The following is a 24816-nucleotide window of genomic DNA, read 5'->3' as shown; positions in this document are numbered from 1 at the left end:
CCTTGGCGTCTCTCTTGTGTCCCTGGGCTATCACGCTGCGATAAGGGAACCGCTAAGTGCTGGATGTCTTTATGTGCAGTCTGCACATGTGGATTATTTACAGGCTTTGGGGTTTCCTGCTGCTAAAGCCAGCTCTGGGTGTCTGACAAATCCCAGCTCAGAGCGTTGCCACACAGTCAAGTCCGCTCTCAGCCAAAAACCCCCCCATTGCACCTTTTCTTTTCCCCACGACGACGTAAAAATATATCTCAGATGCGTCTCCCTTTAATCTCATTTTAATGCGACTTTACTGACCCGCGCTACCACGTCTTAACCGCGCATAAAGGAAAAGGGATGGAGAGGGACGTGGGACAGACACGCGTCGCTCACGTCGCTTTTTATGAACAGAAAAGAGGCGCGTGATGAAAGGTCCAGAGCAAACGGACACGATGCGGCTGAATGCGGAGGGAGGGAACCGGCTCGACGGTGAGAAGCCGGGAGCCAGCGTAGTTTGTTCAGGGCCCATCGACAGAGAGACCTCTTTAGTTCTGTAAACGTCCGGCTCCTCTTGCCACGGCTGGGGGAAGACCTTGAGCGTGAAATGGTAATTGCTAGAAGATGTGCAGGCAGGTGTAACTGGATCCCTGCGGCCACTCGGAGAAAGGGAGACGGAACGAGATGTGCATCTGCTTGTGTGTGTGTGTGAGAGATTCAGCGTATTTACTCAGCGGCCACGTTTTTATGCGAGGCATTGTTAGTCAGGGGAGCGTGGCTCAGAAACAGACAGCAACAACACAACTAATAGGTTAGCTCTTAATGTAGTCCGGCTCTGAAGACACCGGGCCCTCTGGTCTCGCTCGGGGGTGGGGGTGGGGTGGGGGGGGGCTAAATGTCAAGGTGATCTGCTTGACTTTCTGACTGATCGCACGTCTCAACTCACCTGACATTTGTCACTCGTGCTGTTTCCTTGTTTCCTTTTCAAAGACGAGGCCCCCTCTGCTTCTCCGCGAGCAGCTCCTGAGCGTCAGTTGCTAACACGTGAAGCTCAACGTTACAATCATCATCCGATCATTCCATAAACGATGCGAGCTATTGTAGCCAGCGGTTCTACATTGACGTGACGGCGTGCAGATACAGTGTCCGACAGGTTCTTACTGTGCAAACATGTAGTAATGGAATTCACTTGGAACACTTGTCATTTTAATTGAAATGCGTATCGTTTTTGTATTTTTAATTCGGCAGGGGGCGATTTTTAAACATGTACGCTGATAAGCAGTCAGAATCATGTCTATTTATATTAATTGCACCGCCCCCCCCCCTTCTCCTCTGTAATACAGACGTTTATCTGCAATGCAAAGCAGGGGAAGTCTGCAGTGAGTATGTAATTAATGCCGTTTCCAAAAAGCCACTCCACATGGAAAACAGGCCCCCGATGCTCAAACCTCGCACATTACAGGACCCTCGCAACAACACTCTCCAGTCTGTGTTTAGATTCCCAAACTAATTCATGTAGAATACATAAATAAATCAACGTTTCATACCCACTCCCCAACTACTACATTTCCCTTCCTCCGCTGCACTTTTCAACGAATCTATTAATATTTATGACAACACTAAACATTTCAAATATCCACGTTCAAACAATAACGCAGTGCGTGCACTTACATAAGACCAAATCTGACTTCAATAAAAAGCCCGTTTTGTTTGTCCAATATACCCTCCCTCCCTCCCTCCCTCCTCTCTCCCTCTTCCCATAACAGGTAATGCGCTGCCTTGACAAATGTTTTTTTGACTGTAAGAAAAACACGACGAAAGCAAAGTTATTAACTGCGAGCGGAGATAGAAGAGAGGGCGCTGTGAAGCAGGACTGATGATGGAGGGAGTGAAAAGAGGGAGAGGAGAGGGGGCACAGACAGATGGAGGGAGAGTGTGAAACATAGGAGAGAGAGGTACAAAAGGAGAAGGAGAATGTAGCAGAGGGGAGGAGGAGGAGGTTGCAGGAGGTGCAGAGGGGAGGGTAAACAGTGCCCCGACCAGGCGGTTCGGGCGCTCGGAGCCTGGTACAGAGGGGTCATCCCCCCCCCCCCCCCCTCCCCTCCAACCCGGCGAGGTCAGCTCGGCTATGCCGGCCTGACAGCTTCCGTTTGCTGTGTGCTCGCCGTTTGTTTGGATTCCCCCGGCCTTGCCTCGCCAGCAGCTTAACAACAGATGGCTAAAGAAGGCCTTCCATTGAGAGTGGCCCGGATCAGAGCGAGTACACAGGCTGCAGACAAAACACACAAGACGCGACGCATGCAAATGACATGGATCGTCAGAGTTGCACATGCTGCACATAAGGCTGCTGCAGAACAGCGTCTTCATTTGCCCACCAAAAACAAAAAAGGGAGAAAAAAAATAAATTATGCAAAACACACACGGTGACAAGACGACGCGCAAGTGAGCACACACACACACACACACACATTCAGCGTGTTGTCTGATTCTTCAACTTCCCGGGATGATTAAATAAGCCAGCAGATCCGAGTGAAAAGCGTTTCCGTCCCCCCGCCATTATCAAAAGGAATACTGTGTTTATTACAGCTTTAGTGCGGTGTAAACTCATAAACACCCTCCCAGAGTACAAGAGGAGCTGTCAGCTAAATATTGTTCCTCTCATGAGTCGCTCTTCCGCCTCAATTACGCCTTTCAACTTCACGGGCTCAGTATGATAAAGTGGCAGTAAAAATCATTCACATTAATACACCATTGTGCATCTGCTGCAAAAGGTAATTAAAGAAGTAAATGACTCATAAGAATAGACATATTAGCCGCAAAATGAAAGGCAACTGGGCTGCCTCATGAAAATATGTACCATTAAGATACTGCATTTTCATATTGGGGTAATCAGCTCCACTAGCCTGATGCTGATTTAATCCACTCCAGTGGAAAGCCTATCAGCGCACAGCCGCGTGTCACCGTCTACCCGCCAAGAGCCGGGCGTTTGGACTGCAGCGTTGCCTGTGAATGGCTCCACTAAAAGGAGGGAGGTCACACGCAGGCAAATCAGTCGGAGGAGCAGTCGGTGCTTCGGTGTCATTTAGAGGCAGATGGAGAGAGAGATAGAGAGAGAGAGAGAGAGAAAATAAAAGTATGTGAGTGAGAGGCTAAAATGAGCTAAAAAGAGAAGAGAGAAAAACGATCTGGGAACGATGCAGCGGGCAGATCTCAGCAGCCCGCCTCTCCCTGACCTTAGCTTTTTGTTCTGAGCATATGATGCCTCAGGATGCCCACCACTGAATACAGCGATCATATCCGTCAAGTTGATAAAGTGGGAGCAAGAGAGCAGAGGCGCGCCAACTGTGCCGGGCGCTTAGACGGACTGTTAGAAAACACGCGCCCCCCTTCCGCCGATTGCCTCTGTGTTGGAAGCGTTGCATCACTTTGTAGCAAAGGGGGGGGTGTTGTGCTTGGGAAAGTGAGTGCTTCCAAAAACCCAGCGTGAGACCTAGAATACTAGACTCAACATTATTGATACACCCGGGACGACCGGTAAACCCCCCCTAAAGCTTACAATTTAGTTGTGGGGAATATAGATGAATGCGGTCGGCGAGCGGCTATAGTACAGCGTCAAAGGAAGGGTTGGCGGGGCGGGGGGGATGGGGGGGGGGGGGGGGGGTAAGTTCAGCCACGGTGATGGAGAGCCGCGCTGCTCGGGGCCCGAACTGATGGCCCTGTGTTGTCAGCTGACCACTCTTCAGCTTCGGCGCCACGGGGCGATGCAAAAGCAACTCATCTAGATGAATAATCCCACTAATCAGTACGGCACACAACAAGCGTGACACTGCCCACAGCTAACCTTTGACTGTTCCCTTGAAGACTAGATGAGCAATGACATCCGCCCCGAAGAGCGGGCGAGTGTCTTCTCAAAAGCGTCCCGTTTCATCGAGACACTGAAATCGAAAAGAGGGTTTTTTTTCCCCGCTTCATGTACCTTGCACAAAAGGAACGCACCCGTAGCCTTTATGGGACGGCTTTGTGTGGTTTTTCCACTGTACATCTTTCCCCAATGATGCTCACTGCCTTGAACCGTGCTGACCTGAGACCCAACACAACACGAGCTGCTGGGGGAGAATTCCCAGTCTGTGTGTGTGTGTGTGTGTGTGGAGCGAGAGCTCCTCGGAAAGGAGAGGATTTTCTATAAATCACAAGGCCGGTCCAATTGGCTATGGATTGAGTTGCAGCGGGGAGAGACAGCTCCCTGGGAATAGCAGTGTCTCTGTTGAAGTCATTCCAAGATGGGCAATATGATCCTGTGCCGCCAGGAATAAAGAAAGGGAAAAGAGAATAGGGAGGAGGGGAAGAAAAATCTGATCAGCTCCAGCCATTAAGAGGAGTAATCTTCAGCAGGGTCAGACACATCACCCGTCACACTGGACTGTAATGTATTATAGTCTCACAGGCAGGTGATATGACACATGGTGGGCCCCAATTTTGTATTTTTTTTTGGTGGTGGTGGTTCAAGTGATTTTTTATATTCTAATTATTTTTAAAATCTGTATTGACACAGCAGGAAGATGTGGAAGGTGTATGAGAAAGCCTACACTGAGGGAGTAAGATCCATGGTGGAAAACAAAATGGTGAAAATAACCTGGTACCAAAGGTGAGCTGAGTCGGGCCGGGCCACCCGTTTAATGCAAGCACAATCGAGAAGTGCCATCGGTTCAGCATTGCGTACAGCAATGATGGAAACTGAAGTATTGCACAGCCATAAACTGTATGTTTATGATAGGATAACTGCTTTACATTACATGCACCAAATGTATTGAACACAACTACTCACAAAATGCCAGTGTGTAGTGGTGAGGGCCTGCACATGGCTGAAAGCGGCAGCTAGTTCATCGCACAAAACGGTTTAATGTTACGCAATCATATCCAGTGCCGTCAATGTAGATGTGCGTACGTTTGTTTAGTTTAGTCCGAGACGCTTGCTGCTAAATTATCGCAATTTCATCACTGTCATAGATTTTGCTTGATTAGTAACAGCAGGCGCAGACAGCAGTGCTACCTCCCACGCACCTTGTAGTAATGGATGAAAGTGGCACGGCTGGCGTTTTCCATGCATTTTTAGATGCAACATGTCAATGCCCCTTAAAGCTGCAGCCAACTTACATCAACTGTCAACTGTTCCAGAAGCGAGCATCAGAGGCAGGGAATGAAAGCAAAAGAGTTAAAGGAAGAGGTGGGACATCTGGGAAATAATGGCAACACCACCAACACAATTAACACCCATTTAATGACAAATCCATGCTTTTGAGTTGCTTTCAGGCAACAAGGGATCCATCAACAGTCCCACTGAAGATAAAATCTTAGGCCATCAGAAGTACTTGGAGCCACATCCACAGTTCACAATTCCGTGTGTTTATCGACTAACAACTGGTGAAATAAGTCCTTTGGGCGTAAGCACTTTTCCAAACCACCTCGAGCTTAATTAACATGCGGAGTGCAGTGCGGAGGCGGAATTGGCCGCCCTCAATCTGCCGGAGCCACCTTCAGCTTTAGGCGCTGAGACCTGCAGGCTGCAGGCTCCAATAAATGTCGCGGGAGAAGATGATCACAACTCAAATTAAGTTATGCGCTAAGCTTGAAGGGCTTACATAAACATGTGATGGAAATATTAAACGGCGACAAACCGGCGTAGTAGAAAAAACTATGGCTAAAAAATAAAAAAAAACATTAAAAAAAACGGGCCCTGATGCAACTTGAAAACCATTTGAATTAGTGCAATTGTGTGAATAATTTGTCCAGATGTTGAATTTTCATTGATGACTGAACATTGCATAGATACAATAAATCACCATCACCCCCCCGTTTCTTCTTCTTCTTTTTTTTTCCCAGAGAGAGGCACTTAGCAGCAGTTGGTGTGAATAAGAGGTAAAAGTAAAATGCAGGTGGCAGAAGTAGCCCAAACAACAAGCTCTGCAGGAACCAAGGGCATGTGGGCTATAGAGCTGCTGGGGCGGTGGGTGGGTGGGGGGTGGGGGGGGAATGACAGACTGCTGTTCAACTCCATTAGCTGCTATGTGAGAGGGGTGCATCTAGCAGCACACGACCTGTGAAGAATCTTAGATCTCACTCTATCTTGGAATGGGGATTGCCGCATTAATTCTGGGAAACTGTAATCTCTCAAGCAAATCAAATTGCTCTCATTAAGCGCAAGAACAAAACTGCCTCTGTAATAAGTATGTATAAAAAGTATTTATTACCAATAATCACCCCTTTAATATGAGCCGGCTTACAACGGCTTTTATTTTTGCTGATTAAGTTAAAAAATGGGGGAAATAAGGAAGGGCACATGCTCACGGACGCGTAGACGGTGCTCACACACACACACACACACACACGCAAGCAAACACACACACACACACCTACACTCATACACACCTCATGGAGTTTATGAGAGTGGTTGATACAGTGATTAAAGGGGAGGGTAGAGGGACACAGTGCTTGAGGGCCTTGGAGAGGACGTGCCTCGCCTAGTCATAAAAACACACCTCTGTCTTTAAGCCAGCACCAGAATGGCTTTCAGTGGGTTCACTCGGAGGTGAACCGCTAAAAGGATTTACATGCAAAGCATGTCATCGCCCAGACAGCGCGCCTGCACACGTAGCGTTGCACCGCGACTTGGCATGCGCCCGCTGACCGCCGCATATTTGCAGCGGCGTGCGAGGTCGACGGCCCGACCCGGCGGCGGCGGCTCTCTGATCAACGCCGTTTCTGAAATACACACAGCTGCTGCAGACTTCTTTTTTTTTTCCTTCCTTTGCATAATTTGTGTACCTACAAGCCTAACCACTCCACCAGACAGCCAGCAGTATGTTAATGGTATGCGTTATGTTTTTTTTATGAACAGTAAATAAAGCGAAATAGCATTGTGGCTTTGATGACTCTGGTGGGAGGTGAAGTCTTTGCTCTTCTTCCAGGATATGACATCATTCCACAGCGCGCAGGCTGCCAACTATAATTGCCCTGCTGGTAAATGGAAGAGACGCAGATGTCCTCCAATACCGTTTCTACTATTTGATTCTGTATTCACATAAACCAATTAATTACATCGGGAAAAAGAAGCTAAAAGACAGTTAACAAAAACACATCAGAATGGGTGATAAAAACGATTCGCCTCTACAAAATCAATTAGGACTGAGGGTCAGTGGGTCATTCATTTACTGGTTCGGCATAATTACCTGTTTTTCTTCCCCCTCATTTACTTCTTTGTTCATCTGGGACGCGGATGTCCCCGCAAACCAAAAAAAAGCTCTTTTTTTTTTTTGATTATTCAAATTAAACATCGATTCCTGAGAGAAATCGTCGTCAGACTACAACGCCGCCAAAGCTAATATGCTCCAAAAACAAACTCCCCCTGAAGCAAAAGGAGGGGATTCCATTAGACGTCAGCCTACATGCTGTATATTTCCATTTGACTCGCCCCAATCAGGTAGGGAAATAAATAAATTAAAACACACAGGATCAAATTAGAAATCACTGTTTGATCTCGTGGAATATGAATTATGATGACACTGTGCCTCCATCTGATACGAGGGCTTGGCAAGAGGACAGGTTGCGGCAGCGCTGTTGCCCCGTGGCTACGAATCTCTGCCGGTGCTTCTTTGACTGTCTCTCAAAGAGGCCCGTCTGGTGAAAAGGAGTGGGATCACGGCTGACTGCAGACGTCCCTGTGAAGGCATTTATACACTGCACTGCTCCTATATTAAGGAAACGGTGCTGGTCTTTTAACAGGCAGAAGCATTCATCAAGTTCCAACACATAAAAGCAGACTCTGCAGAATATCACATTAACACTTTGTAAACATCCACCCGTGAAGACAATCATTTTGATTGCAAGACTCTTGTGAGGCGTTTCTTCTCCCTCTTAAACATCTGGTTCAAATGTGGTTGCAAGTGCTTCCTGGCTCCCGCTCAGGTGGTTAAAATGGACTGAACACATACTGTACACGTATTAATAGAGTGGCGGGTAACTTTCACCCCCCCCCCCCAGTTTACTTTTTAACCACACTCTGTAGCGAGTCAGCGAAAAGGCAGGAGCTGTGGCTCCCCACATCGCACCTGCCAGGAAGTGATCCTTTTCTCTCCAGCCAGAGAGGCTGCTGGGATACGCCAGGACACACGCCGCTGTCGTGTCTAGCCCGATGCCCCTACAGGCAGAGCAGAGGTACAGAGGAACACACACTTTTTCATTCATGACTCGTAGAGCGAGCAAAGACCTGGAATCAAAGCACACGTCTGTGGGCAACACGTTACATTTAAGGGACTGAAAGTAATACTTCCCCCAGAAAATGAATTGTATAAATATTCATGAATCACCCCGTGTTACCTTGAATTATTGAGGAAAACGTAGTTTCAATAATCCAAGTCTCACCTCGGACTCGCACGAATAAATATGTTCATGCGGAAGATACATGTGTTTTGGGAAGTAGTGAGAATAAATAAACGAACGAGACGTGGATGATAAGGAGCTACGTGAGAGGATGTAAACAGATGTCCCGACGTAGTGGTGCTTGTTTATGTGGCGGCCATTTACCGGTACTTCAATTTATCAAGACTTTTCTCCGTTTTTTATCTCCGCCAAGAGGATCATGCGATCGGTCACGTGCGTGCGTGCGTGTGCACCTGTGTATCTGTCCACGGCTAATCTTGTTTTCCGCTGCGGCAGTCCGCGTTGTATTTTGGGTGCCCGGTCAGAGCCGCATGCTCAAGGACCTCTCGTGTTTGCTGTGACTCAGCCTTTCCCAAAACACCTTTTACTGCCCGTTTTGTGCTGCCATTGACCGCCTGCTAACTCCTCGCTCACTACTAACTCGTAACCGGCCCCCGCTGCTCTGGGGCTCACTTTTACTGTTTTTGGATGGTGTGTTAGGCTAACCGCTAACAGCTAACGTAACTACCAGTGCACACACTGCTGAGCCTCGACGCATCTGTCGGGCAGACGGCTTTGCAGGTTTCATTTAGTTTTTGGCAAAGATTGCATGGAGTGTAATAGACGATGACTTCGAGCCGAGCGCCTGCACACATAGCTGCTTATTATTGAGTTTGAACGGATTGTGTTTTACGGCCCAATGGTGTTTAGACGAGGGGGGGGGGGGTATTCATTCAATCACACAATAAAGAGACACGGACATCTGCATTCTATCGAGCGCACCTTTCTAGTTCCTCTATTCACTGAGGAGGCATCGAGAAAAACAAAGTACCCTGAGTTCAAGGTAACCCGGGGTGAGTAATTGACGTACAGATGGGTCATTTTCTGGGTGAAGTATTCCTTTGACTCTACGATGAACCATATCAGAAACATGTGCTGGTATTAAAAACCGTCTTGTTTTGCTGCATGTGTTCTTGGTTGTGCAGTGAGCCAGACAGCCGGGGAGAGGCCTCAGGAGAAGAACGGAGCACAGGCGATTGCGATAATTGACCAAAATGCTGCCACCACTGGGTCCCCGTCCCCTCACCTCCGAATCCCAGCGGCCCCGTTTTCAATTTAACACGGGAGTTGACCAGATTTCACTCATTGCAGGGCTAAGGCACATCTTTGACACTTTTATATTCCTACTGATTAAAAAACCTTCCCTCTGCCTCCCTCCATCTCCTGCAGTATGGCGAGAGGTAATGTGAGACGGGTGTCCATTTCCTGTCCCTCCTTCCCCAGCTCCCCCCCCCCCCCTCCCCCAAATCACCCACAAATAACTCGCAGCCTCCTGCGCCTATCTTGATTTCACTCCAGAAGATAAGGACACCATTTATTGTTTTCATTGAGCTTGAGTGCAAAGACAGAGAGCACGCAATTACTCTCGGATCGAGATAAATACACCACAAATCGCTAATTCAATCCGTCTTCGATGCCGGTGCCGTTTTGAAGAGGGGGGGGGGAAGATATAAAAAAGATCACACTGTGAAACCGGAGTCTGGTGGTGCGATATCGGCAAGAGACCTCATCAAATTGAGACGAAAAATCTAACTGTAACTTGAGTCAGAATTCCCCTTGGAGAGGCAGAGAGCCGGTACAACACGGCTGTGTGTTGGCGCGCTTTCATTCGCCTCCTTCAGAGCTCCGACAGAAACGGAGTCAAAAGAGAACGGACTCAACGCGCGTCACAATTTGGCCTCTCGGACGACGACGACGCGACACAAAAGGAGAGCTGAAAATGTATTTGCAAAGACGCACGCGCGGAGTGCAGCGCTGCCCCTGGTAGAGCCGGCGTGGTATTTACTGATGTGGTTATCTTGTCCTGTGACAGGCAGGACCACTCAATCAGCCAGCGGTGGCTGGGCTCAGGCAAGCGTTACGCACACGTCCCCCGTCCCCCCCCCATTCTGGGGAGGAGGCGTTAGCCAAGCCAAATCTGATCAGCAAATGCAGTTCCCCTGTGCCACGGCAATCTGAGATGAAGATGATATTATGTGGAAGTGAGCAAAGTGATGGAGACAGCACCGGGGGAAGCAGGGAATGAGAGAGAGAGAGAGAGAGAGAGAGAGAGAGAGAGAGAGAGAGAGAGAGAGAGAGAGAGAGGCGAAGGTGGAAGCTCCTCCACGGTCCGGCTTCTTAAAGGCAAAGTGCCTCGCTGGTGTGTTTCAATAAGAACCACGTGCCTCTCGCATCACTCCCTTTACCAGATCAAAGAGCCGAGCATTTGTATGCTGGAGACGGACCTCGCGTTAATTATAAAAACTTGAATTAAAAAATAAAAACTTTGTCCATCCGGTGGAGTTACATTCCAATTAAAAACACAATCCTGGCAGAGACCGACTGACAACTCTAATGATTCCTTTTTAAAAATTACTGGCATGTATATGTTCTGAAAAGGTTAGGAGAAATTAGCATTTCGCGACGAGGAAAAATAAATATGGTGTTGAGTGTGCAGATAAGAGCTCAGTAATTAGGAGTGGTGGGAAACATTTGAAGAATAAACCTGGACGAGTGTGCTTCTTTCCCTGTTGCCCTAAAGATATTTTACATTATTCAATCCAAAATAGCATCTTTCTGATTCTAACTTCTCTCCTTTTTTTGCATGTTAATGTTTAATAAGAGCCCTTGGCTATCTATGGGCACAATTATTAGATATCCGCAGAGAGAAATTGAAAAATGAATCACACTCTCAATTTTGTACTTCTCTGATCCATTGGAAAAGGCTCTAAGAGCTGCGGCTTCTCCGCCTGTCACCGTCTAAACACGATCAACCTGCTGCCCGAGACGGGTTGCTGCTGCTGCAACGGAGACAATTGCATCAATGCGGCAATTAACTGATCATTCACATGTTGGCGCTCGTCCCATCACACACCCTTTATAAATAAGCCTGTTGTGAGTGGCGATGACAGCGGAGATCTCCCCGGCCTGACGTACAGCAATAAAAACGTTTACACCTCAGTGACGTGGACGTGCAGACAGCAGGGACATATCTCTCTGTTGGCCCTGAGCACATGCTGTTAGCCGACACATTCACGCGCTGCCACGCTCCCCGAATTGCATATAGTGTCCTAATAGGATGCATATTCACTGACAACAGTTGCAAATACTAAATTGCTGACACCAGGTGCAGTTTCCCATCCATACGACTCAATTATCCATGCGTGGGCCCTGTAGGTTCTCAACAATCCTTGTTTTGGCCCTCGCCATTACTGTATGCAATCTATGCTAATACAACGTATCGGGTGTAAAATATGCGAATGTGCAGACAAAACGGCATTAACTTTATGGTTGACGGGGGGGGATGTATTCCACACTATCAAGTTTCCTAAGTGGCAATTTCAGCTTTTGAAAGGCGCGTATACAATAAGGTATTATGCAGAGTGATGACTAAAATATTAGAACTGCTTAAATACTGATGTCTGAATTCTGTGTCCCGTACATTCACTCCAGCTGTTTTACCAGGTGAGAGCATTCTCATGCACACATGTGGATCAAAATATTTACAATATAAATAGGAAATGTTTAACTTTATTTATTTATTCTATTTATTTATATCTACAAAAGCACTGCATCAATCAACAACAAAAGTCAACTTAATGCATGATTGCAGCTGTAACCTATATATATATAATATAATATAATATAGCGGATACGAATGATAGATTTGATTCGACAGAAGCCGGGATAACCGAGTCTGAATTTTGCAAATCCGACTAAAATGGAATATTTAACAGCGGTGCTTTATGTGCACACTGTGTGGCGTCTTGAGAGGCGACCCCTATTAACTGTTACACCGTCGAACGGCCCAATCGGCCCGAACAGCCACCGCACTAGTTAAGAAAAAAAACAACTGATAGCAGTGGCTTGCCAAACATATCAAGCGCTAATACTGTAGCATAATCTAAGCTAATGTGGCCAAATTAACTCGACAAATTCCAGTGTCATTAATAAAAGTAAACTAGATTAGAGTTTCCTCCGTATTGATTCAGAGCACCTGCGGGTCATCTGAACACACTTTACCTGTTGTGGGCGGTGTGCAGACTCAACACCTGCACGGTGTACAGCAGCATGCTCCGATCACTGCCGAGCGTTCCTCTCTTTTCATCCTCGGGCAGTGAAATCACAAATCAAAGTAAAATTCAGAAAACCACTGCGGTAGCAGCAAACAGCCAAAAACAGTTGACTGTGCCTTGGCACAGAACCCAGTTCGGCTAAACCGGTTGATAAATTGTTACCAGTATCCCGGTTTTACGAGCGTCCATCTGAGAGACATTACTTGTGTTCTGTGTGTCTGAGAACGAGACGAGTGATGGATCTTGCGTGCTCTCCATCTGCCTCCCAGTGCACTCCTGTAGGACTTACTCAATTTCCTTCTATTATGCTTCGAACTCGACCCCCCCCCCCCCCCCCACCACCACCATACCAACACACACGCACACACACGTGCACACCCAGAGAGCCCCCGGACAGAATGGCCTCCTCCCTAAACAACTCTTTCTTTAACATCTGCCCAGAAGCGGCACTGCTGCCTTTTGTCCACTCGCTGTCTCCTTAGGCATGTCATCCAGCTCTAATCAAGCAAAAAATGGTCATGAATATTTCTTTCTGCTAGATTTCACATTCACATTTCACGCAGGGACATGATATTTCCCCCCCCCCCCCTACCTCCAGGGAGTACCTAATGCAAAAAAACAGTTACTTATATTCAAGGCTCATGTTCCTTCAGTCAAATGCAGGACATATTCCCCCGCTTGCAGGGAGGAAGAAAAAAAACAAGGGAAATAAAAAGGAGGGGGGAGAGGAGAAAAGAGGAGGGGGGGGGGGGGAGGCATAAAGGACTGTCTTATTTGCTGTGCCATTTACTGGCTAGTACTTTCACAGCCATCCCATTACATCATGTCAAAGATTGTAAACAAGCAAATAACAACAGCGCATCAGAGACCACAGCGAGGGAGCGGCCCTGCTCCGGAGGTCTCTCTCCAACTGAGGAGGAAGAGAACATTTGGTTTTCTTTTACCGTCCATTTAAATAATATATATATCTTCTTTTTTTTCCCCTCTTCTTCTTTTTTAGTAGGAGAAAAAGGTTGCACGAGGATTTATACGAACAATTGTCTGTGGCCCGGCGAAGTATTTACGGCACATGCCATTCACGGGACGCGGAGGTGCCATCACTGTTATTTATGACGAGACATCCCATCACGGCATATCATTCTCTAAATGGTATACAGCTATTCGCCGGTGAACGCCGACCTGTGCCATTTTTCTCTCAAATAGAGGCCATGTCACTGCTGAGCGCGCAGCGGGGGTTGTTATTAATCACTGATACATACTTTGATGGGTGAATACATGTCAAACAATCAAATTTACTCTGAGAGACCTGTACACGGTGTGGCTGTCCGCGCATATTTACTTCAATGAAGGCTCATTTGATCACCGGCACCGGCCGTTTGTCATATTCCACCGTGTAAACTAAAAAAAACAGAGCTGTCAATTTTTTCTCTCTCCCCTGTATCACAGAAAAGGGATATACACACTGGTGCTGTTATGATGACGGAAATGTCATTGCTTTGACATTGGTTGAATTCGATGTCACATAATAATTTTATTCGTATATTATTTTCAACTTGAGTCCTGGAGCGACATTGCCCAAAACAGTGATGTGTCTATCTTGATATTTTAATGGTGGCCATGGTATCACAATGTAGGAGGTTCTATAATATGTGCTATACAAACAACATACGGTACATCATTTAAAAACATATCAAAACGTGAAACCAAAGAAGAAAAACACGACCAATAATGGGCTTGAACTATGCAAATTATTCATTGATTAATCCAAAAACTCTATTTAAAAGGTCCGATAATAAAGTATGAAAATGCTCAATCACAGCCAGTTTCTAGACACTGTGTCTTTAAACGAGCCATCAGGACTTTGGTGGGGTTGTGATGTCACAACTATCAGTCAGTAGAAGTGTCACTAAACTCTGTCATTCTCACACACACACCCACACACACACACACACACAGAGCGAGTCCCCGGCTGCAGTGACACTATGAAGACGGCGACTGCGCAGATGTGGAAGACCTAAAAACGCTGACCAATCAGAGGAGACTTGGCTTTTCGAGAGGGTGGGCTTAAAGAGACAGGCGCTACATCTTAGCGTTTTAGAAAGAGGGTGAATACAGGTTTATTCAGAGCGACGGTACGAGGACATCAATGTGTTTCTAAATAGCAAAGGCTGCAAATGACTAATTATATCTACGACTATCACACTACCATCCAGCAGTGTTTTTGTGGTTGCGTTGTGTTTTCAGTTTACGACTAATATATACACAACTATACTATTACACTCGTCATTTTTACCAGGCTGGAGTTTTAGTTTGCCGAACTAACTTCAGTGAAAAATAAAGTAAAAGGTGAGGTAAAATAAAAATTCTTAAGCCACTGTATCCCAGTTTCATCAGTCAGCTCACCTGTTTAAATCTACTCTTTAAGCTGGAGTCCTCTTGGAGCAGAGGCATGGTGGGGGGGTGGGGGGTGGGGGGGCACAGTTGTCTCAGGATGCACTGGGGAGCAATATGTGCAGTCTGCGTGCTAACAAACGGCAGCAGGTGGGAAACAGGCGTTTTGCTACCATCACATCATCGAGCTCCGCATGGAACCCCAGCATCCCCCCCCCCACCCCGTCACCCAGCCTGGCCCGGGCCTGCAGGCTGACGCCAAGAACCAACTCGGATGTCTGTTACCCGCATTGTGTCAAGAGAATATGAATAAGATATAAAAGCCGGGCTCCCTACAGGACTTTCACATTAGCCTGGCTGCGTAGGTGATGCCCCTCAATGCATACATGTATACAAGCAAGCGTGCATGTATGCGTGCACGTGCACACGCATTGACCTAAACAAATCCGCCGCACGCATCGACGCTTTGCATGCGCGTACACAACGTTCCAAAAAAAGATGCCTTAATCTGCAACAAGGATTCCGGTTTATTGAAACAAATAAGTGTTTTAAGAGTGAGACAGTCCCGGTTTCAATTTCAATAGCTCATTTAACCCTTATCTGCCCAAATCCTTGGGGTCCATTCTATGTTAATTGGATCTACATTGCACTAGCATTGGGGGTGTTAACAAGCACAGCCTATGAATATTAATTACCCTGAAGTTTTCTGTACAGGAAAGACTTCACCGATACATATTAATTCTGTGAAGTTTTTTAAAGCAGTGCTCTCATTAAAAATGAATAGGCCATGCGCTTGAATGTTTTCCCAGGAGGAGCCGTGCATCCTTAAGTCTATCCCTAATAAATTGGGTCAGATTGGCTATCCTTAAAGAATAGCTTCTCCACAAAACGGCATTATTATTCAACTAAGTGTAAACATTCCAATCGGGTGAAGAAAGCTCTTTCTTTTTTTTCTCTTCTTGCTGGAACAGTGTTTTGACAATGGCTATTAAAGCCAGTCATGTCTGAGCGCGTACTTTCCCAACCACAGTCTCCCGAGGCCCTGTTAAAACGGTTACTTATTTACAACACTAAACACACAAGTTGTTCAGCTAAACAGCGCAAAATTACTCTGTGTGAGGGTTTTGTTTGTGTGTGTGTGTGTGTGCGTCTTGATGTGGCGCGTTCGGAGGCAGTTGTTGGCACTACTTTAAATAAAACATTGAGGATGCATTAGTCCTCCAGCTAGGCGAGGCCTCTCTCTGAGCCACTTAATACTGAACTGACGCGGACGTGTTTCCCTGTCTGCCTCCAGCCAGCTGCCTCAGACACCTGCTCAAAGTTTAGAGTTGCCCACTTCAGCACAAACACGCAGCCATCAAAGACCATCCGGCCGCCACACACAATGAGCCACTTCAGTGTTCCCTGATGATACCCGCATGCACTTGCATCGTTTACACGGGAGGGCGTTTTTGTAGACGTGCACACGCGTCTTTGAGGGGTTTCCTCATCCACACGTTCTGTATCAGAGCTTAAAGACGGAGGAATTAGGGCCAACATATGGAACCCTCAAGAAGCCAGAGGGTTGTTGAGGGTCGATTACAAATGTACGACACTTCTTATTGGCCATCTCACTGCTGCGCACTCTTGAGCATGTGAACCAGACTAAAATGAAGATGTTACTGGATTATCAGCACAGTATGTGACTGTATGAAAAGCAGTAATGACAGTTAAAAAGGTTCCTCAATGACTAACACTAGGGGGAAGTAATACGCAAAATAAATCTCATAAATGTATCATCGTTTGCATCGTGGAAACTTTTCCAGATCGTTTTATTGCGCGAGTTTCTCAGCGACTGTCCTCAGATGTAAACCTCAGCAATCAGATTTGACCAACGATGTTTCTTCGCCGGCACTGAAATATTTCCAATGTTGCTTTAAAGCTCCTATGTTTTAGAAGGAATCTGCTTGGTGATGTGATGCTGGTGCCTTTAGAGGTTTGTTTGTTTGTGTAGCTGGAGCTTGATGGCACAGGCAGCGGACTGGAGACTGTGAGCACAGGCTTTTTTTTTTTTTTATCACTGTGTGCTTATGATTGAACTTTCTACAAATTGCCTATTGTTTAGCTGTCCTCGCTGTCCATCTTTGGCATGCAAATATGCACACTACAACATGATTGACACTCCAAATGATTAGAAATTCATGTCTTGCCTACTAAATCTAACAAAGGCAGAATTGTACACACAACATCAGTGTAAGTGATGATGGAGAGGAGGGTTAACCAGCTGAACTCTGTGGAACAACCAGCCTGTGTCGGACGCGCTCCTTATTATCATTGTATTGATTGCCAACCAAAATCAAAGAGTTAGGAAGATATTTGGGAGTTTACTTTGACTTGTGATGTTTCGGAGCGGACTGAAATTCCAACGATTCTTCGGATAGAAGAGCAAATCTAACAAAGTCCATCTTTGATGCCGTGAACAACATCAAAGTATGTTCACGTGTGCTGAAGAGTTCCTGTATAAAACCTGTTGGGGCTCCAGAGAGAGAGCCGTGTGAAGTCTGATGAATTGCCTCGAGTGACGTCATTTGAGTCAGCGTCCATTGAGGCTGAAAACGACTACGTTTTAAAAATGAAAATAAAAAAACATGAGCAGCTACGAGCATAACACACTCGAATCTCCGATTGGAACTGTCTGCAGTTGCATTGCATCGTGGGTAATGTAGGCGCCAGGTTTTGACAAGGAAGAGGAATATATAGAACAGAAACGTTATAGAAGTGCAATGCTAAATCTGTGGCAATGTTTACACCAAACTATAAAGGAGAACCTGTGTTCCTAATCCTGGGCGGTGGCTATCACGTCACTGTAGAAAGTACAACAATCACATTACTCAGACGCATGTTAAAACGCTCTCCGCTTCCTTTTCTTTCTCGCTGGAAAGAGACGTGAGGCGAGCTCCTGCGATGCCCCTCCTGCTGCCCACATAAGCAGGGTGTGTAAACAGGATGTCGACCCGAGCAACAGTCAACTATTTTAACCGATGGCTTTGGCACACATGCGACCCGCGCTTCATCTCTCTTCCCGGTCGGAGAGCGGCGGCTGGAGGTAGACTCAACAAAACGGATGAGTTCACGCGCTGGCTGTCTTGGAAGGCATCCACAAGACAAAGGAGAGGTGCTGGGTGGTTTACCTCCCAAAACCTCGCTCACAAAACCGGGGTGACAAAAGGATTTAGAGAGTTGTGCCGAGACTAAACAGATTTCTTTCTCTGATAAAAAAGAAACGGAGCTGTGTTTAAAAAGCAATATGATTCAAGAGGAGCTTAAGCCGGAGTGAAAACAGTCGTGATATTTCCAGTGACACAGGGGTTGTTTTTCCCCCCTTTAATAATTACCCCCCCCCCCCTTTTCCACCCCGACATAGCAGTGTTCAATTTTCACCTCCATCTGTGTGATTATTAATCAGATCACACATCAATTGCCAGAACCAGCAAAGAAATTCAGCCTGTAATAAAACTGTCATGTGCTGTGGTATAAAGACAGATGTTGCCAGTTGTGTGATAACATAATTAAACTGTTCAGTGAGGGATTCCATAAAATTATTCAAATTGGACGAGCACTATCATTTTACCAATAAAGCAATTTAGGGCAATATGCAGTGTCATAACACTGATGTTATCCTCTCCGCCAGATTTTCCAATAAGTTGGAGCCGGTGCTGAGCCTCCTGTGACAATATGAACAGTAGACATGAAGATACCTGAGAGCTGGGAGAGACGGAGGAGCGCGGGGGGGGATGCACGCTTGCACGACCTGTAGACGTGCGAGTGGGTTACACGGATAACGCACCGCAGCTATCGGAGCAAAGATGGAGTTACTACACGTGTCAAATAGTCAGCGCTGCGCAGGTGTAGGAATTCCGCAGCGGAGCAAAACACAGAGATACTCTGGCAGGAGTTCAGTTGAAAAAGCGCGGTGAAACGGCGTATTTTAATCTGAGCGTAGCACTCTCACTCTTACTCTCTCTTGCCCTCAGCTCTGCGGCAGAGTGCAATTAGCTGAGATCTGAGGCAGCGAATGCTCCCCCCCCCCCCCCCCCCCCCCTTCAGTCTGACCATCAGCCCGTAATGTGGTACTGGACGCCATAAACAAGCGGGCCTTTGGGCCTCCGTTTATGTCCGAGCCACGCATGTGTTTATATGTGTACTGCACACCTGCGTGTGTGTCTCTGGGTGTCCCGAGCTCTCGTCATCGAGCACCCCCCCCCCCCCCTCCTCTGGCCGCCGAAGCCGAGCTCGGCAACGGTGGCAAAGACGTGCATTTCCACCTTCTCAAGCCTCCACGAGGGACCGTGTAAGCCCTGCATTATGCAAACAGGAAACCTGCGCCCCGCTCAGCTCTTCCTGTGGCCACCGTTCTGCGTGTCACTCTCTCCTCTCTGCAACACGCAACGCGTCGGACACGTCAACCACGCGGGCGGAGAGGAGGAGGACCAGTGGAGACATAATTGGCTGGCCTTATCTTGCGATACGTAACACAGATTTAAAAAGGCGCTTGATGGACAAAGCAAGACTTTATGGATGTGTGTGCAACAAAAGAAGATTATTCATCCCCCCGTTTGGTTTCTTATTCTGTTGAGATGCCGTTGGGTTGATCTGCACAGCAGCGCTGAGAGGAAGAGGCAGCCGGGTGTTTTAGAAATCTCTCCAGCTTGATTAAAAGGGCTCTTCTAAAAGACAGGAAATTAATATTTCATGCTCGGTTGTATCAGTTGAACCAAATATCAAGTGAAGGAATGTATTGCACGGTTAAACGTGTGAGATGTTATGAATGCTTTGCAGAAATTGAGCGAATATATCACAGGAGGAATGCTGAAGACAGCAGCTGCAAAGTGAACGCAGAGTCCCCCCCCCCCCCCATGTCGTTGTTGTCACCGTGTGTTTGTTCGACTGCCACGGCAACACGGCTTCCTGTTGCAAAATCATTTAAATCAGAAAACAGGTTATTGCACAAACACCCCTCTTTCATGCTGTTGTTTGTGTTTGCTCTCCTGCAGTAATCTTCACTTCCTCATGAGGACAACGTTAAAACCACAACTTCTACAAAACACACACACACAGAGAACAAACACACTCGGGTTCTGGGGCAAAAGAAAACAACACATATGAAAAAAAGATGCGATATTCGTGCATCTAAAAAAAGGAGATGCTCATATATTATACACAAGCAGCTGCAGACAACTGAGCGCAGGCTGGAGAAAAAAAAAAGAAAACTACAGGACGCACAACAAAAGGTTTATAAGCAACTAACCGGTTACGACACAACCGATATCACTTTGAGTTCCTCAAAAAGTGAAATGTGCGTCGCGTCCACAGCAGAAGAAAGAGGAGAGGCCTTCTTCTCATCCTCCCTTCTGAACAAACAACATTTGACTTACTAATAGAGATGCTTAAATCAAGCTTATGGTCCACTTCCCCCAAATCTGACTAGTCCACAAGATGAATTCCCCTGTCAGGATCAAGATGATCAAACAGATTACAATTATTTCATCCCCCATCTTTATTAATGAGGACTGTCTTTCATAGTTATGTTCCCTAATAAGAATAAATGATATGCCACTGCCAGGTTTGTTGTTGCCCGCTCACTCAGGGGACTCTCGAACATTTGCGCTTTGAGTCGGGGGAAGATTTTTAGATTGATTTCTGCATCACCTAAAGGGTGGGGGGGTGGTGGTGGTGGTGGGGGGGGGGGGGGTAATAGCATCTTGGATGTTGTGGAGAACAAAGAATGCAGCAAAAAACTTCGGTGTGTCAGTTCGAAGCGTATTAGTGCCAGCTGCAAATCAAAAAAACTTAAAAGACAGACTGTGAAACACCACAAAAGTAAAAAAGTTATCAAGTAATTGAGCGGAGATCGTAATGCCCCGGGGACAATTAACATGGTTCATGGTGCATGAGTGAAAATCCTGGGTTCGTCTAATGGGAGAATAAAAAGACTGCCTGCCTTTTCCCAGTAACACTACCCCTGGTGAGGAGCCTATCAGAGCCCAGCGCCGGGGAGCCGAGAGTGAGACGTCTCTCTCCTCCGTCCCCATCATCACACGCAACAATTAATACGCCTCCCTTCTGTTTCAGCTCCAACCGCGGGCCACGGAAATTTCCATCCCTTCTTGGTGTCAAGTGCACATCCATGACACTCTTCTCTCTCCCCCCTCTGTCTCTGTGTCTCTCTCTCCCCCCTCTGTCTCTGTGTCTCTCTCTCCCCCCTCTGTGTCAATTCATCAAACAGTTGTAACCCCGTTGTCCTCGCGGAGCGAATCAGAATGTGCCCCTGGCTGAAGAACGAGGGGAAAAGTCAACAGGAATTAAGTTTCAGCGCAACTGTTTACTCAACTGTGGCCCGGCAGTTATTGAAATCTTATCCATGGTTTTGTGTGACCACTGCGGTGATGAATTCAGTATGGCGGTGAGTTTCTCCCTGACGACATGCTCATGTTGAGCTGGAAAGAGAAAAAAAAGGCGGGTGGGAGGTGGGAGGTCTGGTAAGGCCCGAAGAACTAAAGCACTGAGAGCGAGGAGCGATGGCAGGAACGCCTTCTAATCACTGACCGGGCTTCTTCCCTCCGACACTGTCCCGCTTAATGCCCAGAACAAAACGTGATTAACGGAGGCGCTCGGCACGTACTTCTGAGATGACGGCATCTTGGCCTGCGCTCGTACATCTCTCTAGTCTACAATTAAAGAAAAAGAGGGGGAAATAATTAAAACATATGATGAATCACAATGTAAAAGTAATCACTTATGAGGTCATGTTACTTACTATTCAAGTGATACACTTGAAAATGAATGATTTTTCCTTATGACAAAGCGTACCGCATGTGCACAAGCGATTATCGCTGCGTTGACCCGCGCATCGCATCGAGTGAGACGTCACAACGCTGAGCTGTTTGTGAGGAATGCGTCGTACTCTGGAATGAGATATGAACGAACCGGCTGGTTGTCATCAGTTCCGACAACAGAGCCGAGCATCCCGAGCGTCACAATATCCCATCGTCCCCGATTGTCATGACAATTCTGCTGAGAGATGGTGACTGATAATGGCGAATTATCGCCCTCGCCTCTATACGTTACAGTGCCGTGTCTCTCTCCGGCGCTGGTTGTCCCTCCCCGTGCAGACGCTGATGGATGTGCTGTGACAGCAGACGGCGGCCGCGCGGAGCCCGTGCATCGTCGTGACAACGGCCCCGGCCCGTCCTGTCGGATAGACCGTCATAGCACAGGACACGCTGATCTTTTCAATGTTGTTTCCTTAAACACGCTGTCGCGCGCCGCGCATAACGCTGACACCGACAGAAAGAGCTTGTCCGTTTGCCTCACGTCTGAGGTGGCGGGAAAATGTGTTTTCCGGGCTTCCAGAGCGGCAAGAGTGCGGCATTAGCCGCGCGTCGCGAGGCGTGTTTACAAGCGAGCCGGGGGAGAACGCCGTCATCCTATTGGATGTCGCGGTTTCTTAACCGTCCTCGAAATCCCGCGGCACCTACGTGCTTAAAATGTGTCAGAACGCCGCGATGAATATTTCACCAGAATGCAGATGCTGCATGCTACGATAAACACGTTCCGAACACCAAACACAATCACACACACACACACAGAGAGAGAGCACTTCCCCTTCTTTAAATATTCAGAAAGGGCCTCAATATACATAAATAATAATAATAATGTGTTTATGTACTAGATGTACTTTGAGGTGGAATTAAATATTAAGTGGCACTTTAAGAGGGGAGGAGAAGCCTGCTGTTGACGTGGCGTATAAAGCGGAGACAGGTGCGAAAGGGGTCGGACTGGCCTACCTGGTGCTGCTGGAACTGCAGGAGGTCAGCGGCGGTCACCTCCAGCGACGGCGTGGCGCCGTCGGGTCGCCCCTCCCTGGGCCTGCCCTCCGGGCCCGAGCCTCCGTTGTGGATGGCCGGTCCGTTGCTCGTCGCCGCCGTCCCAGATTCTTGCATCATGACTTAAAAAAAAAAACCTGAGAGCGAAAAACAGGGACAGGGAGAAGCAGCTGTTAAAACACGCGGGCGATGAGGTCGCGTTTCAACTCCGAGGCCAAAACTATAAACATCTGTCACATCCTTCCCACACGATTTCACTTTTATTGCAGGGTTCCCTGTCGGCCCGTGTGCTCCCCCCCCCCCCCCCCCGGTTTCTTGTTTGTTTGCTGGTGGCATTCGCAGCGAGGCAAACGCACATGCACACGCTCTCGCAGACCGCCGCTCCGCCGCTCCGCAAAATAATGAACCGCTCCTTTGTTTTGGCCTTTTCCCGGCGCAGATCCTTTGCAGATGACAAGTCCACACTGGGCTGGAGGAGAGAGGGAGCGATACTCGAGGTTTTGTTTGTGTTCTCCGTTGTGGGGCGAATGCAGGGGTGCGGTGGAGAGTGGGGGGGGGGGGGGGGGGGGGGGTCCGCCGCACATCGGGAGAGGAACCCAACCTGCGTTGAGTGAGAGCAGAGGAGCCCAAGAAAACACTGAGCCTCCAAAACAAAACACTTTCTATGGAAATGGATATATTTACTCGCATGGCTCCCAGAAGAACCACAGCAGAATGGCTTTTTAATGGGAAACAGGGCGAGTGTGTGAGGCCTGCCAAAGGATCTCCATGAGAAACCTCCGATTCAAGGCCGAGCGAAAACAGTCAATTCCTTCAGGGGCGCTCAATTAACACCAAAATACTGAACATAAATAAACCCCCTTGGAGTTGGTGGGTACAAAAATATTGTCTTTCATAACTTAATGTAACTCAAAGGAACAACATACAAATACAGGCCGTGTACTCGTGTCATGTGATTTCACGGGATGTGAATACACGGCTCACATTTTACAACCTCTGTTCTGCTTTTGGATACACAAAAGCCAGACAGACATGATGCCCCACCCCCCCACCCCCCTCTGTCTCTCTTGGGATGAGAGTGCCAGTGACGCTGGAGCATTTTGTGTGTGTGTGTGTGTGTGTGTGTGTGTGTGTGTGTGTGTGTGTGTGTGTGTGCCTCGGCGTCTAGCCTCCCAATTCCGGGGCGGTTAATGAAGCTGACCAAGTCGGGCAGAAGCGAATTAACTTGGCTGATTAATTATTTATATGAAGCAGAATAAATGCCTTTAAAACACCGGGCCTCATCATGAAGGAAGGTGAAAATGGAACTAAACGCAGATTTATGGTGTTGCGTTTAAGGCGTGTAATAGGAGGGGCCGTCGCCGGTTAATATGGGCTCAACTACCCGGGCACCAGTGTCTCCAGAGGTCCAGATCCAAACAAGATGCAGACTCACACGCGACAGCCACCGTGGGGACACACACTCAGGCTGACAGAGAGGAAATTGAGGCTGACGACTTGTCACAGAAGAATATTTACGGCGCATAGGTGGGATCATAATCTCGCCATGGCATTATTATGAGAAATAAACAGCTCTGTAATCATAGTTCTGGGACAGTCTCCCAGCTCGGTATCATCCGTAGCGGTCGTGGACTTCGGTGAGCTGAACCAGAACCAGAACCCAGAGTCCACTAAGGTTTATGTCCCCCCCCCCCTCCCTCCCTCCCTCCCTCCGTAGAAGCCACCCTCTCAAGAAGCATATCCGAGTGAGTCATCCGACACTGTGCCGGTTCAGTTGTGTGTCACGACGCCCCCGCACTCAGGGGCCTGTCTGAGCGGCTTTGGGCTCGGCACTACAGGCCCCCCCGTTCTCTGGGCCGGGGCTGGAGCCGCTCCCCCCCCCACCCTCCCCTCTCTCCCTCCAGACAGATGTTGACCCGGCTCACCCCTCCAGTCTGGCGCGGCCTCCCTCCATAATGGGATTTTCTAAACAAGGAGTGAGCAAGAGGAATGGGACGCAGCCAGCCACGGCTCCATCTACAGGCCTCTGCTCGCACCGCCCCCCCCCCCCCCCCCTT

The 24816-nt window shown here is 47.7% G+C and overlaps 1 protein-coding gene across 6 annotated transcripts in view; it reads right to left on the bottom strand.

Moving 5' to 3' along the window:
* Positions 1 to 24816, bottom strand: part of foxp1b (forkhead box P1b) — a 95670-nt gene that overhangs the window by 56506 nt on the left and 14348 nt on the right. For all 6 annotated transcript variants that reach the window (XM_079266169.1, XM_079266170.1, XM_079266164.1 and 3 more), the window contains exon 2: positions 22721 to 22896. In XM_079266169.1, coding sequence (XP_079122295.1) covers positions 22721 to 22879 — 159 coding nt within the window. In that variant the 5' untranslated portion in view covers positions 22880 to 22896. The remainder of the gene's footprint in view (positions 1 to 22720; positions 22897 to 24816) is intronic.

Source organism: Melanostigma gelatinosum (genome assembly GCF_949748355.1).
Source record: "Melanostigma gelatinosum genome assembly, chromosome: 3".
NCBI lineage: Eukaryota > Metazoa > Chordata > Actinopteri > Perciformes > Zoarcidae > Melanostigma > Melanostigma gelatinosum.
This window is presented reverse-complemented; position numbering and strand designations above follow the sequence as displayed.